At 51.6% G+C, this 18,087-nt stretch overlaps 7 protein-coding genes across 7 annotated transcripts; 2 read left to right on the plus strand and 5 right to left on the minus strand.

Annotated features, from left to right (window-relative positions):
- Positions 1-581: 581 nt before the first annotated feature.
- Positions 582-1,040, minus strand: PMZ80_005146 (uncharacterized protein; the record flags this gene model as incomplete). Its single annotated transcript, XM_064873567.1, has 1 exon — positions 582-1,040. One exon carries the CDS (start codon positions 1,038-1,040, stop codon positions 582-584), a length of 459 nt encoding a protein of 152 aa, XP_064730671.1.
- Positions 1,041-4,260: 3,220 nt separating this feature from the next.
- PMZ80_005147 (uncharacterized protein) lies at positions 4,261-5,494 on the minus strand (the record flags this gene model as incomplete). Its single annotated transcript, XM_064873568.1, has 2 exons — positions 4,261-5,178; positions 5,375-5,494. The coding sequence occupies 2 exons, from the start codon at positions 5,492-5,494 to the stop codon at positions 4,261-4,263; spliced, it is 1,038 nt and encodes a 345-aa protein (XP_064730672.1).
- Positions 5,495-8,161: 2,667 nt separating this feature from the next.
- On the plus strand, positions 8,162-8,851 carry PMZ80_005148 (uncharacterized protein; the record flags this gene model as incomplete). Its single annotated transcript, XM_064873569.1, has 1 exon — positions 8,162-8,851. One exon carries the CDS (start codon positions 8,162-8,164, stop codon positions 8,849-8,851), a length of 690 nt encoding a protein of 229 aa, XP_064730673.1.
- Positions 8,852-9,621: 770 nt separating this feature from the next.
- Positions 9,622-11,384, minus strand: PMZ80_005149 (uncharacterized protein; the record flags this gene model as incomplete). Its single annotated transcript, XM_064873570.1, has 3 exons — positions 9,622-9,911; positions 9,991-10,692; positions 10,742-11,384. 3 exons carry the CDS (start codon positions 11,382-11,384, stop codon positions 9,622-9,624), a joined length of 1,635 nt encoding a protein of 544 aa, XP_064730674.1.
- A 1,142-nt stretch (positions 11,385-12,526) lies between these two features.
- On the minus strand, positions 12,527-14,309 carry PMZ80_005150 (uncharacterized protein; the record flags this gene model as incomplete). The annotated part of the gene is made up of 2 exons (XM_064873571.1): positions 12,527-14,252; positions 14,305-14,309. 2 exons carry the CDS (start codon positions 14,307-14,309, stop codon positions 12,527-12,529), a joined length of 1,731 nt encoding a protein of 576 aa, XP_064730675.1.
- A 605-nt stretch (positions 14,310-14,914) lies between these two features.
- On the plus strand, positions 14,915-16,345 carry PMZ80_005151 (uncharacterized protein; the record flags this gene model as incomplete). Its single annotated transcript, XM_064873572.1, has 1 exon — positions 14,915-16,345. One exon carries the CDS (start codon positions 14,915-14,917, stop codon positions 16,343-16,345), a length of 1,431 nt encoding a protein of 476 aa, XP_064730676.1.
- Positions 16,346-16,723: 378 nt separating this feature from the next.
- On the minus strand, positions 16,724-17,845 carry CAR1 (Arginase, catabolizes arginine to ornithine and urea; the record flags this gene model as incomplete). The annotated part of the gene is made up of 1 exon (XM_064873573.1): positions 16,724-17,845. The coding sequence occupies one exon, from the start codon at positions 17,843-17,845 to the stop codon at positions 16,724-16,726; it is 1,122 nt and encodes a 373-aa protein (XP_064730677.1).
- Positions 17,846-18,087: the final 242 nt, after the last annotated feature.

The raw sequence follows: 18,087 nt of genomic DNA on the forward strand, positions 1-18,087 counted from the left end.
CCGAACTGCCACAGCCTCGGAACTCTTGGTCGTCGTCTTCGATATAGCACCGCCCTGAACAGTTTCGGAAGAGAAGAACATTGCTTGTTGCGATCACCACGGTGGTAAACACAAACAGTCCAACAAGGTATGCGATAGTCCTTGTGTTGAGAAATATTTCCTGGTGCAGATTGGTGGTCACGAGCTGATTCCGGGGGCGTATCTCGAGATCTTGCTCGTCGTCCTTAGAAGGGAGTGCCGCATAGTCCTTCGGACGCATGACGCGAATCAATGAAAAATCAGTATGAACTCGAAACTGAGTTGAAATCAAAGACTGTTGCAAAAATAATGAAGTCCCTGTACGGATGTTTGGGAAAGCCGCTTGATATATTCGGTAGAATCAATCTGTAGGAGGATTTGAAGGGTATCCACAAGCAAGAACTGATTCGGTGGCCCCCTCATCCGCTGTTTAGGGTCCTTTCGTTTCAGGAAAGCTATGCATCAAATGCAGTTTTTACAGTCATAGCGAGCCGTTCCTTGGCTTTGAATATTCTACGCTCATGCGCGCGACGGCCTCAACTGTCAAGTCGCCGGTTAAAGACTCACACGCTGTCCTCGCTCTCTTGGCAAGAACCATCAGACGTGTCGTCAACCGCACTTCTCTGAGCACATGACCCTTCCATATCCGCCAGAGCGCGGAATCGCCGCTTCATTTTTCTCAGAGAGTCACGCAACACTGGATCATTAGGGAAAAGGGAAAGACTGATTCCGAACTCGTAGAGATCCTCCACCTCCGATATCATCTGCTCGGCCCTAGATGTACGCCTTCGTGGCGGAAGCCTTTTCTGGGGTCGAGTAGTGATTGATGGCTCAAGGTTCATTCGCTGGTCCACATTCGGCAACGGTAGCGATGGCGAAGCAAGAGCATCGTCTTTGTTGTTCCGAGCTACTTGTCCAGCGGGTTTGAGGTCTTGTTGCTGATGCAAGCTTGTGTAATCGTTCGTGCTTGGCAAAGAAAGTTCGCCTCGAGCAAATGATACGGGTAGAGGCGGAAGACTCATTTGGAAGGCCGGGTTTGAGCCATTATATTGGTGGCTCTGCCAGAACGATGCATCATCATTTGCTGGAGGGAGGCTCTCAGGAGAAAGTAGATTCAAATCGTGACTGAAAATGCACGACGTGGCATGTTCAGACGATGCACTGCCGGAGCTCGGTAACAGTGATGTTGACGAGTTGACGGGATGCCCAGCCTGGCTTGGTAAAGAGACATTCTGAAAACGCCAGGTCTTGTTTCTCTCTCCTGATCTGATTAGTCCTCCGACAGCTCTTAGCGAAGAAAGTGGTTCTCACGAAAGCGGCGTTGAGAGTCTCTGTTCTGCAGTCGTCTTTTGTTCATAGACAGATCATCAGCCATTTGAGATGGGTGTAGTGGCTTGATCATCCAAGATTTCGTGCTTGTTCTTGACCGAGCTCTTGTAGGAGTGCGGTCGCTGCCGGATACACCGTCGCAGTAGAGAATCCTGCTGTGCTGTATCCTTGCATCTCCACGCCTCTAATTGGTCCCACCAATCGTCTGCTATTGCGTGCTGCATCGCTTCGGTGCTGTGAGTTGTTGTTCCCGAAGCTCATTCCCCAAACATTCGAGGATCTTGTCGAACTCCATGACTATGCGCAGTGTGGTTGCCTAAGGCCGTTGCCCTTCGGATGTCTGAGGTTGCCAACGCGACCAGCTATTTCCCGTCTAGCAGTGCAATCGCCGATCAGCCAGCAGCACCGAGGACACCAGGACTGTGATTGGGTATAGCTTTGCATCAGTGGTGCATAAGCTTATTTGAGCGAACCAGGGCAGAGTCTTTCCACCAGTCGGCAAATGTTAGCAGCTAGATCAGCTAGTCGGGAGGTCATATGTTGCGCGTAGAAGTCCAGGTGAAGTCAGCAGCAACACCTACGTTGTGATAGCAGTCTCAGATCTGCGAAATGATAGTCAAGGCCATCCGGCGCACTGTGGGTCGTTACGTAGTACGTGGTACTTCGAGGTTACTTGTCGCAGACCCTCTCCGCAAGCCGAAAACTTCCCTGTCGCTTCATGCGTTAGCTCAGAGACGGTACCTTCTTGTGGACCGGAGGAGCTAGCAGGAACATGGCGCAGGACCGAGGCTCATCCCGGCTGATCAAAGCCACCACTATCATAATGCAGGCCGAGCTGTTCACATCGTCCGTTGTGCACAGTATCGCATTCTGTCAATACGATATTGTGTCATTCTTGATCATGCCTGATACTCGTGTCAAGCATTGTTGCTGCTGCAGCTTTCTGTAGCATTATACTCTCGTCGTACTGCGTTGACAGGGTGTGTTCAATCACAACACGTGGAGATGTGGTGTGAAAGCACACGACAAAGATCCCGGTAATGTTAGCTGAGCGAGTACGAGTAGAACCAAGAGAGACTCTCTGGATATTCCGGGAAAGTCTTACGAAGGATCTAGAGCACATTTACCAGCCAATGAGAAGCCACAAACTATCCTTCTTCCGACGAGCTGGCTAGCAGCCTAGCACTTAACGCGTCGTCTAACGCACTGCCCAGCTGCCCGTAGTACGGTAGGTTCTTTACACTAGCTGCGCCAGACATACAAATCACAACAGACTTATCCCACCGCATTCCTCCTTGTCATCCACAACGTTGGCGCGATTCATGTAGCCTGCTGAGGCTCATGACGATCTCAAGTAATCCCGTCAATTTCCGCGTTGTCAATCAAAAACTCTTGCCTAAAACAGTGTCAGCATGCGTGCAGATGTCAGCGTACCTGAATGTAACCTACGGAATACAGAGATTGGCTTCGCTTACTGTACCACAGTATCGCAAGTTTCGAACGCACCGTCCTTGGCTTACTGTGTTCTTGCAGATGGAGCTGGTAGCATTTCCGCCGCGTCCTGTACAGAGGCACCTAACAGGTACTGTGTATGCCGGATACTGCGTCAACATGACGAGGGACATTGAGATGAGTGACTTACGGTATAGCTGTTTGTCTTTTGAACATTACGCGAACGGCTCCTTCAACCACGGCGTATTCAATCTTGAGTAACTCAATTAAGTGACTCTGATGGTCCTGCTACCTTCACGTCATACTCCACGCTTAATCTAGGTACAGACGTGGTTGTCATCGAAGAAGGACAAGCTACAACTTTGTACCGATCCTCTCAACTGCCATAGGCCATCTTTCGATGCCCCACAGTCTCGAATACCTCTCAAGAATTCTCATACTGAGTCGAGGGCTTCAGGAAGATCTAACCCAAGATTAGTCCCAGTATTGTGCCTCAGATTCCGGCACCCTCCCAGAACAAGTTTACATACACAACCTCCTCCAGCGTACAGGCACCGACAATTTACAACTCGGATGACTGATGCCTTACGCAGACAAAGCTCCGGAAGCTTTCAACGACGACTTGGAAGATGACCAGGCCCTGTTGGAAAGGAAGCATGTCACGTCCTGGAGTCCGGTGGTCCACAATCGGCGTCTCATGATAAGTGGTGCTTTGCTGGTCACGACTTTTCTCCTACTACTCACATACGGGACGCTACAAGTTAGTCACCAGGAGTTCTATGACTGTGGAAGTTCTCCGGAAGAGGCACGAGCGAAAGACTGTCAATTCGACATGCTAGGATTCGCCTGGGTCCCTAAGCAATGTTACGACGCTGAACTAGCCAACAGCTGGGACACATACCACGAGTTCGAATTCTACTATGATAATGAGCACACTCGACGAATAAGCGTGGAAGAATTGAAAAAGGGCATCAACCATTATATCTTCACCACAGGGCGGTACCATCGATCGCATTGTGTATATGCCTGGCAGACATTACAGCGAGCGGTGAAAGGGGGCTATCATCTCAGCGACAATAAGACGCTGAGCTTGAATCACTATGACCATTGTTCGTTCTACTTGATCAATATCAACGATACCTTCCAAGCGAGGTTTCAGATGGATTACCTATATTGTGACAGGTTGTGGAGTGGTCCGAAATCTTTGTTGTGGTAAAAGAGGTCAATATATGCAGGTCTCAAGATGGCATTGTAATTGACGATCACGGATAGGCATGACTTTGAGCAGTGAAGGAATGTTGAATATGGATGAGATTACTTCTTAATCGTATTTCGGTGCTAGTCCGAAGGCTATGACCATAAGATGTTGCTTCCAATGAAACGGGCTCCTGAGTAACGACACGCTCCTGAACGCTTTCTGCCGGACTGAGACATCTGTAAAGACTCGAACTTCCGCTGACTTTAAACCCGCACCTTACGATAGCCGCCCATTAGATCGCGTTCCATCTTGTCGGCCGTCGGGACATGGACCCGTAGCATCTGAGCGTACCGCAGCGTATTCTTGCTTGGCCCTACATCGGCAAGACTCGGATTCAGACACGCTATAACCACAGTCTTGCAGGACCTGCTCTCCGTAGGGTCGAAAACGTGCTTCAAGACCTTCGTCAATGCACTTTGTCGAATCGGAACATATGGCTGTTTCTGTTTCGATGTCGGCAAGCTCGAGGAACTGAGAAGGTCTGACTCAGCTTTACCACGAATGCAGTCCTTTAGCACCGACAAGCTCATATTGATCTCGCGCGTCTCGCGCATGCGGTCGGCTCCGTGTGAAGCGATGTCGCGTGCAGCTTCAGAGCCTGCTAGATCGATCAGATACAGGAATCCGTCGGAAGCGGTCGCTGGGTTTGTGATACGTATGCGACATATACCATGCGAACGTGAAGAAGCATCGTTTCTGAATGTGGATTCTGTCCGTCTGAAGGATGCTGCACTCTCAAGAAGACTGATCATTTGATCTCTTCCACGTAGTATTGGCTGTTCGGTCGCTCCTGCCAGTTGTGTGACTCCAGAAGAGTCTTCGAGGATTGATACTGGTTTGCGTGCGTTAAGCAAGTCGAACGCCGAGTTGCCTGCAAGATCGATCACCGTAAGACTGACTTGTCTTTCGCCGTTTGGACTTCCGTCTATCAATGACTCGGCAACGAGCTTTTGAAGTCCAGTGACTGTGAAGGTTTTGCCCGAGCCAGTCTGTCCGTAGGTGAAGAGTGTTCCAATGCCACCACTCCATGCAAAAGGAACTAGATCCTCTACCAGCGTGTCATAGATCTCCTTGGTTGTTGTTTCCGAGGTAAAGAGTTTATCGACTTCGTAGTCCGAAGACTGCGAGCGATCAGTCGGGCTGATCGGCAACAAAGGGTACAAAAACTGTTCTTACTTTGAGAACGGGGCGTCCTCTCGGGTGGTTGTAAAGGTCATGGATGTCAGCCACGCCAACCTGGGCAGATCGTGGGTGAACGGCACACGGAAAGCCTGCAGCAACATCTTCATCCAACATTGGCCGGACTCTGGCACTGACGGTGATGCCTGCTCTAGGCGATTTTGTAGCCTCCGTTGCCGACTTAGGCGCTGGTGCAGGACTGAACTTGCTCACCAGAGTCTGGTACAAGGCAGCATTAGTGAGGTAGAATTTGTCCATTCTGCTGAGCGTTACCAAGCAACACAAGTGGGATGTCTAAACCGTGAGCAGCAAACGACGACACCTTAGAAGTTAAACCACTTTTCATGTCGATTGTGGAAATTGGAAGTTATTGTGCTAGGCTACTTCTGTTGGTATGCGGCTAAGTCCGGAGCCCAAGATCACTGTGCCTGTGGTTTTCTAGGCGCTTGTGCCGTAGGCTCAGACAGTGACGGAAGCTCAGCGGAGGCGAATTAGGCACGTCTAGGGTATATCGCTCTTCTCCGAAACCTTAAGCACAATTACCTACGGTCGCCTATTTGGTCGCCCGGCCTTGTGGCTTTAGGAGCCTGGGGTACTCACACAAATTTATTCAACCACTGCGCAGATCATCGAAGTCAGACACGATCTCACTTGCTTTAGTCTTCGATGACACGAATCGCACCAGCATAGAGCCATCTACGACGATCTTACGCCCGTTTCTGATAGTGTCAGTCAATCAACCCTACTGCCCTGATAGGTGTCGAAGCCAAGTACCACAAAACGGCGAAAGATCAAACATCAACCAGAACCTCACGTCTCCCATTCCGTAGTGAAACTCATCAGCTGATCCCAATTCCTGCACTGATGCTCAGTCCCGAAACCTTGCACGCCGCCATGGACCTCATCCTTGATTTCCAAAGTCAGGTCTGGCTGACACACCATAACCTGCCTAAGGAGTTCAATGCAATGTTGAACATGTGAAGGTCCAGACATCTTCGGCAAGTCATCGTCATCTATGATCCTCGATTCATTCATCGCAAGGTACAGCGCCCAATATCCTTTCCTGATTCCATTCTAAACGAGCTTACGTTAGCACTTGCTACTGATTCTCGGCATGAGTTCTTACCAGGCAGTGCAGCTGATGAAACACCGAGAAAGTCGACCTCTCGGGTGCAATGGTAGGATGATTGAAGAATCCACCGTGACGAGGAAACAAGTCTTCCCATGCTCGATCAGCGTCGCTTGATACTTCTCCAAAGGTACCGTCATAGGAAAGAACGGTTGAAATCGTGCTCACTTTCACGCTGTCATTCAGCACCTCTTTGGTCATCCTTCGGGGGTTTCATACTTACATTGAAGGCCCCGTTGCTCGGTGGTAGATCTCTGGCCAGCAAAGAAACCAAGACCTCCGATTCCACAAAGTGCAAGTATCATGAACGACCATTCGAGGACGACTGCCCATGCACTTCTGGAGCGTTTAGGCAGTCTTTCGTCCGCATCCTCGTCGGTGCGAAGAGGTACATAGCCTTTGCCTGAGAGGGTGTAAACACCGAACATCTGGCAGTATGCATTCAACCAGAACACCTTCAGAGACACAACAAACTGTTGCTATCGACAGGCTACCATTCATCCGAGGACGGCGTAAGTGGCGAGCAATGGCCTGAGTGCCTTCCGTTACTGATGCTGTCTGACAGCATCATTTCCATTACATACTCACAGAAACTCACAGCTAGCAGATCACTCAAGGGATATGCTGATGCACCGTCTCAATGGGGTGGCATGCAGCTGCACGGCTGCACGGACCCCCTGCTTCTCGCTCTTCGCTGCTTCTAGCCTGTCATTGGCATCGCAACAACTTCCACTCGTGATGAATTGTGGAGAACGTCTGAAGAAACGATGTTTCGCATGGTCAGAATGCATCGGTACAAATTACCCTTGCTGGACACTGACGTGTCTTCGGCGACAAGAGCTGCCACACGTTGACAGCGGAGAAGACGCCTACTACAGTATAGAGGTATCCACCTCATTCCTTGCTGGGAAACGTTACATCGCAGTTTGACGACGTTTGTAGCGAAAGACTCGTGCTTGATGTCAGGGAGGAACGGCCATCCTGGACCAGAGATGCAACTCGGAGTTATCCCTCTGTCTGGACCTCAGGCCCTCAAAGCCAGCTGACCGGTGGCCTAATGGAAGCTCTGCGGAGGCGTTCGACGGTCCGAAGCCTGCATGCATGCTTACCATGTAGTATCCATCAGAAGCCGGCAGTAGACTTCCAGATTCCTTCCAGAAGAGACTCGGCATCTCTTGGCACCCTCTAGCCCCTTTATGCATGCTTATTGCGGGGTAGAGCCATGGCATGGCATATTATGACTGTGGGGTAGGACAACTCATGGTCAGTCAGAACGGACGATGCGACTCAGAACATCAGGTGTCGTACCGACATGATTTATGAGTGGCAGGACAGGCTCATGTTGGAGATCTGTCGTGCCTGAATCATGTCAGTGAGATCAAACATGCTTTGCGAGCGAGGAACCCCGAAGGTCGATAATTTACAAGTAGAACAGTAACACAATTGCCTAGGTATAGAAAGTGATGTAGACATTCATTACTCGATTTTGGGGCGAATGCTCCGATTCAGCAGATACTAGTAGCATAGATAACAAAGGTTCACTGGCAAGGTCCGTAGACGCGGGAGTTACACCTGCCACCTCTAATGTCCAATTCATCGATGCAGGTACTGGAAGAGTAACCAGTCCATTGCTGCTTTGCACCATCCCTCATTGCCAGTGGACCTTTCTTCATCAATGCTTAGCCGTCCACGCTCAGCTCTGCTTGTTATTCCAATACATCAAGAGTGAGGAGGCCTCTCTTCTTTCACACTCTTCCTGTCTCTTCCTTTCCGATTTTGCAAGCCTATGGTAAAGTATGGAACGGTCGGACAGCGACAACGCATTCGTCTCGGAGACTCCCTGCAAAGATGTCGACGCGCTATTACCTCCAGATGATGGAGCATCCGACGAGAAAGCCGCTCGACAAACATTAGGTCGCAAAGATAAAAGCCGTACAATCATTCTAAAAATGCTCCTCGCCATCGGAACTATCCTCCTCAGCGCACTACTAGCATCAAACATAACCCTCCTCACACTTCTTACCCGCCGCACGCCAAACCACACCAGCTGCCCCGATCACACAAACCCAACCCCTACGATCTCTCATGAGAATCTCAGCCTCACCCAACACACCCCAGCCACAGGCGCTGTCAGCGTCACCACCACCACCACCACCGACGACCACCTCGGAAAGGACCTATCAGGCGCCCAATACCTCATGAAGAAGCCCTGCGGGACCTCCGCCGCAGAAGCAAGAGCGCGAGGCTGTCGGTACGGGATGGTGAATTCAGCGTGGCTCCCGGAAGAGTGCTATGACGAGGAGACCGAGAAGCAATTTAAGGAGATCAAGGAGTGGGAGTTCTGGATCATGCCGAATAAGACGGGGTTCGTGACGTGGGAGGAGGCTGCGACGGGGGACTTTGATCTCTTGTGGGCGGAGTGGGATCGTAAGTTTGGTGTTTTCTTTCCAGTGGTCCCCATGATTCCAGGCTTTTCTGCTGTCTGAGCCATTGCTTTATTTGTTGAAGTGTTGTGGATTTCGTGGTCACTAGTAGTACTGTTGATCAAAAGGGGTCTTCTGCTAACATTTGCCGAATGGTATCAGATCATATTCATCACTGTACCTATCTGTACTGGCAATTCTTCCGAGCCGTCTCCGGTAGAGGCCTGCGGTCGATTCATTCCGATCTGGCGCGAGCGAAGCACATGAATCATTGTGCGCACATGGTAGCTGATAGCAGCACCCCGCGTGATGTAATCAACACCAGAGTTTGGCGCTCGTTCCCAGACTGTGGGATACTCCATTGGTAGAGGACGTTGCGATTGACGTTTAGCGCGGCCAGCGAGGGACTGGGGCCGACGAATGAGAAGGACAGGACGCTATGCACTTGCGGTGGCAGGACTGCGGCATCGTTGGTGATATGCAAGACTTGTTGGTCGACATGTTGAGGACATAAGTTCCAACCACAGAAGGGATCTAAAAGTCCGATCAAGAAGTAAGGAGGCGCGAGAGACTCTTTGGCTCAGCGCCAGAACCAAGCAGCAAAAGCAAGACGCTAAATCTCGTAGAGCTGCAGCCGGCTGGCACACAAAGGGCAGCGCCAATGTCAAATCGCTGAGTGGGGTGACCATCGTCAAGTGAACGAGCAGTCCGTTCTCGACACAGAACTGTTTGAACCATATGCAGAGCCAATAGCAATCACAAATAACCAGCAAGCGCCCTGCAGATTGACTCAACTTTCCACTTCTACCCTCGGCACAGCCACCTTATACCTCTCAACCCCTCCTCTTAAAACACAATCTCAACTCCGCCAACCCCAACGTAAAATGATCTCTCGTTTTCATCAACAAGGTACTACCGTCCTCACCCGGCGCGAAGCTCACATCAAACTGATCGACAATCTGGCTCGTAATGGTCCTGACCTCCATCAACGCCAGATTCTTGCCGATGCAGTTGTAGGGACCGGTCGAGAAGGGCGCATAGGCATCTTTGTTTTTGACCAGTTCTGGTTTGGTGGACCACCGTTCGGGGATGAAGGAGAGAGGATCGATGAAGTAGTCTGGGGCTGTGTGTGGGTTAGTGACTGACGTGATTCGAGAAAAGGGAGGGTGAGAAAGCGCAAGGTGAGAAATGTGATGACTTACATCGACTGAGTACATATTGCGGTATCTGAATGTTTGTGTTACCGGCGATGAACGTCCGACCGATCATGACACCTTCCGATGGTGTTATGCGAAAGACGCCTGATGGGACAGGAGGATTGAGCCTGAGTGTCTCATGGATCATGCCGTTCAGGATTGGAGCATCTTTGAGCCATAAGTCTGGTATGGCACGCTCGGTCGCCTTGTTGTCTGCTCGGATCTGCTGGAGCTCATCACGGAGCTTCTTCTGCCACTCAGGCTTGCTGGCGAGGTGGTAGAAGAAGTGTGTCAACGTGGCTGCCGTTGTATCGGATCCTGCCACGACTATCAGACGTGTATCTCCGCAGAGTACAGGCCAGAGCTGTTTTTGATCGTCAGATTCCTGGTAGTGGTCGATTAGTGTATGTGTGATGTCTCGACGCTCAGGGTCGGTTTTATCGTGCACTGCGATGCGGTTTCTAAGTTGTGCAGTACAGAAATCGACGAGCTGCAAGATTTCTTTCAACGCCCCAGGTATCGCCAGGGCTAGTGGCAATATCCAGTGTGGAAGCTGAAGTCCCAGCACATCCAAGCCGTCGGTGAGTAATTTTATTGCCCAGTGGACGTCTCCCTTCTCGAGCATGCCGAAGTCTTTGCCAAAGGCGAGGTCGCCCATCGTGTCGAAGGAGTAGAGATTCAGTATGTTGGTAGCATTGATGGGTTGTCCTGCGGTCCATTAGCGATTGAGAGGCAGAACATTCCTTGGACACTATACCTTCGGACTCGGCAAGCTTTGATACTAGCAAATCGTTGTATGTCTGGACTCGTGTCTCATAGCCCCGGATTGCTTTGTCACTGAACGCAGGAGCCCAAACCCGTCGTCGGCGGTCGTGAAATGCCCTGTCTCTTGTTTGTTGCAAGGAGGCTTGACCATCCTGACCATACCATGGACTTTTTGTACATTTCGATTTTGCACTCGAGAGAACCTCTATCCCATCCACGTCGCTTACAGAAATGTCGTTGGGACCGACTCGGACGAATTTGCCGTATTTCTCATGCATCTCGAGAAGCGTATGGTGTGCAGTGAAACCTTTGTTCTGAAAGGCATGATTGAGCTTCGAAAGCCGTGCGAGGAAGGACCCCGGGATGCTGTTTAGGGGGTTCAAGAAGAGGCGGTAGACGATACAGTTGGTGTATACTCCACCTAGGAAGATACCGGCAAGACTTGAAGACGCTGCTACTGCCTCTGTGGGAGTGATGTCGGTTGATGATGATAGGAAGACCGTGCCGGCGAGGACTGTCACCAACAACAGTTGTATGTACCTGACCCCGTACTCGAAATGCTCGCCACGATGGAAGAAAGCCCAAAAGGCTAGAGATCCCGCTCCGAATGCGCCTAGTGTGGCAGTTGATGGCATTGTATCGTTGCCGAGTGCAAGATCCACGACAGTGAGGAGGACAACAAAGGAAATCTGGAACACAACTCACAATGTAGACTGGTCAGGGCTTCAGCACTGATACATATAAGCCTCGCTCTGTCGCACCACAACGGGCGGCGCTGCTGGCATGTTATTGGCCACTTTTGTGCGTTCTGCGGAGCCGTTGCGCAGGCGAGGCATAGCCTTAGTGGTCCATCAAAAGATGTATCAGCTCAGCTTTGCAGCTGAAAGCTTCCGAAACCACCGTGGCTACCTACCTAGCACATCGGCGGCCAGACGCAGAGCGGGAATAAGATCGAGCGCTGCATGATACTGGATACAGCCTTGTTAGTGGCGCTACTGAAGAGTCAGCTGCCTACTTGTAGAAGGTATAGTCGGTAGTGCTCACAAAATGCCCCGCTTCACAGGCATTCGGTAGGTGCGCATAGAGCTTCCTTTGTAGAAACTACCAATTACATCCTTGTAAATAGCTAGAAGCCTTGCGCGAGCTGATCATCTCGAAGTGTAGTCGTCAAGATTAGGATTCAAAGTATTTACCGTAATGGGTTAGCGCATGGACGGTCAGCTCCATGCGCTGCAAGGTTCAAGTTGACAATGCCAGTGGTTGACATCCTTTTGGCAATGAATGAGCATAACTAATGTGATACAAGTTGAACAGATACGCTTCGACACCGGCGTTATGGCTCGTCCAACACGTCCGTACACTGGCCGCCGCACCAGGCCATACGAGCATAAAAGAAATCGATGCTGATGTCTGGATCGATATTTTGAAGAAGCACTAAAATTGGTTGGTATGATTAGATCACATCGTCAGTTCCAGCGATTCACACTGTAGCATGCGTATCTTGGCATTCGAAGATGTGATACCTTGCCGTTGTCGCAAGAACATGTAGCTGGTCCGTTGTGAGTGCCAGTTTCTTCTGCCCAAGGATCCGACTTGGCCCTCTGATGTCGAGCTGTCAAGCATCTTGCGTCTTATCCCAAGATGAAATCTCGAGAGAACTTCTGAACCTCTTTTTCGGTAAATTTGGTTCCGCCCGTGTTCCGAACTCTAGCATGCGAAGTGTGAGATATGGGAACGAACTCTGAAACTCCAACCCTGTGCAGCTGCACATGAATGGTCAAGGTCCTGCTTGCAACAACTTTGCCTGCAAGACCATCTCAGCTCTCTGAGCTTCTATGCGATTACGGTCTCCCTGCCGCATCATCTGGCCAAGCAGGAACTTGAGCTTTCCCTTCGCTTGCTTCCCGTTCGCTCGCACTGTGTCAGCCTCGTCTGGATTCGCGTCAATAACAGCGCTTGCAAGATTATCGTACTCTTCGTCGGTCATAGGCATGAAAAGCAGGTTCTCCTTCTCGGCAATCGCAGCAACAGGCCCGGTGGCACCGTCGAGCAATATACGCAGGAGCCTCTTAGCAGATGGTCCCGTGAGTTTGTTCTCGGCCTGTAGCGAGACAAGGTCTGCCATCTGCTGGGCATGAATTAAGTCCGAATGCCACTGTGTCTCAGTCGTAGTCAATAGCGCTCCTAGCTCGTGCAGAACCCAGTTGCCGACTTGTACGCCTATTCGCGACTTGGCATCATTTCCTAGTACCCCGAGGCGGGCGACGACGTCTTGGTACCACAATAGGCGTCCACCATCGTCCAGAGAGAGTAGTGCCTGAGCGTCCGCCACAGTAAGACCATATCTGGCACAGAGCATATCCAGAAGCTGTTCTGGCACGGGCGGCAGCTGGTCGCGCAATTGGTCGACCACCTCTGAATGGATATACAGAGGTGAGATATCAGGATCGGGCATATAGCGGTAATCGACCTCGCCCTCTTTGCCACGGAGACGCCTTGTCACGCCAGGACTCGACAGAGACCAACCACGTGTTTCTCCTTCTATCGTGCCTCCTGACTCGAGTACGTCGATCTGCCGATCTGCTTCAGCTCGGACGGCGTCTTCGACGCTTTTGAAGGAGCTCAAATTCTTGATTTCTGTCCGCTGGCCTAACCCAGTTACGCCGCTGTACGAATGGCTGCCATTCTCATCTCCTAGCCTGCGGACAGACACGTTGACATCTGCTCTGAGCCCACCGACTTCCATTCCTGTTGTTGCTGCATCGACTGCATACAAGATTGATTGCACTTTGCGCACGTAAGCTGCTGCAGCCTCGGCCGAGTGCAAATGTGGCAAGGAAATTATCTCAATCAGAGCATGGCCGGAGCGATTGAAGTCGATCAAACTTGTTTCTTCGTCCTGCTCTTGAGTCTTCGCAGTGTCTTGTTCGAGCTGAATCTGTTTGATGCCGACCTCTAACCTTTCAGCGTCTGTCTTGCCCAACCCATCCTGCTGTGTCAGAATAAGATGGCCATCTCGTGCGAATGGCTCGTAATACTGTGTGATTTGATAGCCAGCAGGCTGATCGTGGTAGAAGTAATGTTTCCGATCGAATTTACTGCGAGGCTGGACGTGACAGTTTAATGCCAGTGCAGCACGAATGGCAGGTATAAGCACAGGAGACTGGAAGAGAGGCTGGCTCCCAGGAACAGCCAGATCGAAGGGCCATGTCGCGGCATTTGGCACATCGGTGTACTCAGCGCTTGCACCTGTATCTGTCAGCATATGAGACACGATATATTTGGAGACAGACATACGTGAGAATAGCTTGCTGCCCGTATTCAACTGAGCATGAATCTCGATGCCAACAGTCAATTCCCAGTTGGCGAGTCTCTCTTGTCGGACTCGTTCTCTCTCCGATGCTTCTCCATCTTGCTTCCCTCGACCCGCTCGAGCAGCTTCTTTCAGCTGCTTCCTCAAAGGAGCATGGTCTGCTAGGAGGACTGATGTGGACCGATATGATCTGGACTGTGAAACACGGTTGGTTGACCTAAGCGGTGGTGCGATGCGCTGACAACATATTGTGCTTACGAAGCGGCCCGTCAAGCATCTTCGAAGCATCAGCCGAGGTCGATGTGAACATCGATGATTGTCGTCGCTACCACGTTGCTGCCGTTACTTTGCTTCCTTGTCGGCACAGTGTCAGCCTTCAGGCTGAGAGACTGCTGACAAGGCTCTGATACGGGATCTAGCCTCTTCAAAGCTAGCTTCGTAGATCTCAGCTTATGACGTATCACTAGCTTGCTCTGATTTGAGCCTCAAGCGTTCTTTGCTCCGTCATCTTCACTTGTTTTGTTGTTGTTTCCTTGCACGAGTTCGGCTGTTGCGCGTCTGTGTGGGACTTTGTGCCTGCATGAATCAAGGCACAAGCAGAGCTAGCTCAACAAGCTCAAGCCTAAGCTGCAACGGAGGCTTAACCATGCGGTATCCTTCCTGTTTAAGGTGTAGTCCTTGCTCCATGGGCCGACCTCCGTGGCACATTACCCAGCCGAGCCAGCGACATCATCCCCCAATGCAATGTTGATAAAAAGGTAAGACAAATATAGCTGCGCTTAGGCCCGCTGCCATTGATCTTGTCCGTGAATCATATTTTTGCGCTCATCAGTCCTTGCTTTCCGTGACAAGATGAACAATCTCATCCTCGCCGCCCTAGCAGCAACAAGTTCGGCCAAATCTCTGCATTCATCATACACATTCGACCCGCTGGAGCACCTCTCGGGCATCGCACCATACTTCGAACCACAAGAACCTCCCAGAGACCCCTCACCCCCTCAAGGCTGCAACATCACAAAAGCAGCATACCTCGTGCGCCATGCCGCCATCAACGCCAACAGCTTCGACTACGAGTCCTACCTCGAACCCTTCATCGACAAACTCGCCAACCACACAGCCATAAACTTCACATCAACACCATCTCTCGCTTTCCTCGAAACCTGGGTCCCCCCACAACTCACAGAACAATCCCAATTAACCCGAACCGGCAAACTCGAAGCAGCCCAACTAGGCGTAACCCTCTCCTACAAATACCCCAACCTCCGCCTCCCCCGCCGCATCTACTCCTCAACCGCGTCACGCACCCTCGAGTCCGCAAAAGGCCTCATCCGCGGCCTCGAAACAGAAGACAACCAAATCAACCTCATCGAAATCTACGAAGGCGCAGAATCCGGCGCAGACAACCTAACGCCCTACAAAGCCTGCCCAGCCTACAGCGGCTCCACAGGCTCGAAACAATCATCCGAATACACAAGCACATACACAGCCCCCATCACCGCCCGTCTAAACGCCTACGCCCCAACCTTCAACTTCACCTCCTCCGACATAACAGCCATGTTCCAAATGTGCGGCTACGAAACCGTCATCCGGGGCTCCTCGCCCTTCTGCGACCTTGACCTCTTCACCCCAGACGAGTGGCTAAGTTTCGAATACGCAAACGACATAATGTATTTCTACAATACCGGCTACGGCAACCCCATCAGCGGACCCATCGGGTTCCCCTGGCTCAACTCAACAATAAACCTCCTTTCCACCCCATCATCACCCAATCAAGAAGAGTCTCAAGACCTCACCATCAGTGTCACCCACCGCGAGCTCCCCCCCACAGTTCTCGTCGCAATGGGCCTCTTCAATAACAGCCAATTCAGCACCGCGGCCGCGATCAACGACTCCATGCCCCTAACCCAAATAAACTACAACCGCGCCTGGAAAACAAGCCATCTCCTCGCTTTCCTATCTAACATCGCGATCGAGAAGATGGATTGCGGCGCGAACTACGCTGTTCAGTCTCAATCTCAGTCTCGGTCTTCCAACAGCGACAGCACATACTACCGCGTCCTCGTCAACAATGCCCCGCAAACACTTCCAGACTGCCATGATGGACCGGCGGAGTCATGTTCAAGCGCTGGGCTACAGAGTTGGTTGGCTGGCAGAGCGGCGATGTTCGAGGGGTTCAGTGAGAAGTGTAACGTGAGCTATAGTAATAGTACGGATCAGGTGTCGTTTTATACTGATAGTAGTGTGGGTAACGGGACGACGGTGGGGAAGAGGTCGATGAGGTAGGGATGTGGGAATGGAATGAAGGAGAAGTAATAAGTTGTAATGATAATGATAATGAACCCAGGCTCATCTGCATTGATCTATTTAGCAAAGCGTTGTCCGCGACAAACATTAACGATCCGCTCACGCTCTACCATCAGGACGCCCTTCGCTTCGGTTTCCCATTTCTCGTATCATGCATGCTATGCAAAAGACCTGCCTGCCTGCTTTTCCGAACCAAAAACTTCCCGAGACTCTTCGACAAGACTTGCTCGTTGTACTTGCTCTATTGCGCGCCGCCCGTCCAGGATGCCAACCAGAGCAGAAAACCATCCATACAACCATGCAATCATGCAGGACCAAACCATTTAGCCATCCATTCACCAGCCTGGGTCTCCCTCCTTACAACAACGTATCCCCCAACCCACACCTCACAAGACTAACCCCCGCCCTAACCGTATCCCCCACACCCCCCTCGCTCTGGCTCAAACTCGGATTAACCTCCACAAGATCAAACCCCACACACTGCCCCGTCTCCGCCACAGCCTCACATATAAAGTCCCCCTCCCTGAGCGTCAACCCCCCGCGCACCGGCGTCCCGGTAGACGGCGCCCACATCGGATCCAGCGCGTCAACATCAAAACTCAGATGAATCGGTGTGTTTGTGCCGATATACGCCAGCGCGGCGTCCATGACAGCCCCGATCCCGTGCCGGTCGATGTCGTGCATGGAGTACGCGCGGATATTGTTTTCGCGGAGGATACGTTTTTCACCCGCGTCGACGTCGCGGAGGGCGATGTAGACTAGTTTCGTTGTTGAGATTTTATGGTGTGGTTGGAGCCAGTCGAAGATGCCGGACGTTGAGGAGGTCGCGAGACCAGTGAGGAAGGAGACGGGCATGCCGTGGATGTTCCCCGAGTCACTCGTCTCGGGTGTGTTGATGTCGGCGTGGGCGTCGACCCAGATGAGCGCGAGATCATTGGGTGTATCGGCTCTCTCCCTTATCGCGCGTGCGATGCCAGACACGGTCCCGATTGCGATGGAATGATCGCCGCCTAGGGTTAGTGCGAGTCGACCGGCTCGGGCTTGTGCGTACACGAGCTCGGAGATCTGTTCTGTGACAGCTGAGACGGAACGTGGGTTTTTCATGCCGCGGACGTCTGGGTCGTCGATGGTGGAGGAGTTGGAGAGTGCATTATCGCGATCTGTGACGGTGGGTTGGTAGGCGTTGAAGTTGCGGACGTGCGTATCGCCGTGGAGCGTGTAGCCTAGGTCTGACTCGAGCTGGGTGAGCAGGCCGGCTTGGGTGAGGACTTCGGGGCCGGCGTCGGTGCCCGGGCGGGATTGGCCGCCGCTGAAGCCGACGAGGGTTACGCCTAGTTCGGTGGGTTTTGAGAGGAATTTTTGGGGGATGGAGGAGGTTGGTGGGAGGGAGGAGGGGGAGTCGGACTCGCACTTTTTGGGGGTTGCGCCGTTGGTGCCGTTGGCGTGGCCGTTGTGGCCATTGGTGTCGAGAGATGGCATTTCGTACTGTGAGGTCGGTGAGGTTGTGGTTGCGGTGTTGTATAGAAATTATCTATCGGGTGATGTGTAGGATGAGTCGAGAGTCAACAACAGCGATGTATGCTAGATGCAACTGTGTATCATGTACTGCCTGACACGCCTGGAATGCAAACGAGGAAAGCTGAATCAACACACTGAGAAAAGGACAAAGGATGCTTATATTACCCAAAACGGTGGAAGTGTGGACTGTGAAAAGTGAGAGA

The sequence above is a fragment of the Knufia obscura genome (genome assembly GCF_036327395.1).
Source record: "Knufia obscura strain CCFEE 5817 isolate CBS 148926 chromosome Unknown scaffold_5, whole genome shotgun sequence".
In the NCBI taxonomy this organism is placed as follows: domain Eukaryota; kingdom Fungi; phylum Ascomycota; class Eurotiomycetes; order Chaetothyriales; family Trichomeriaceae; genus Knufia; species Knufia obscura.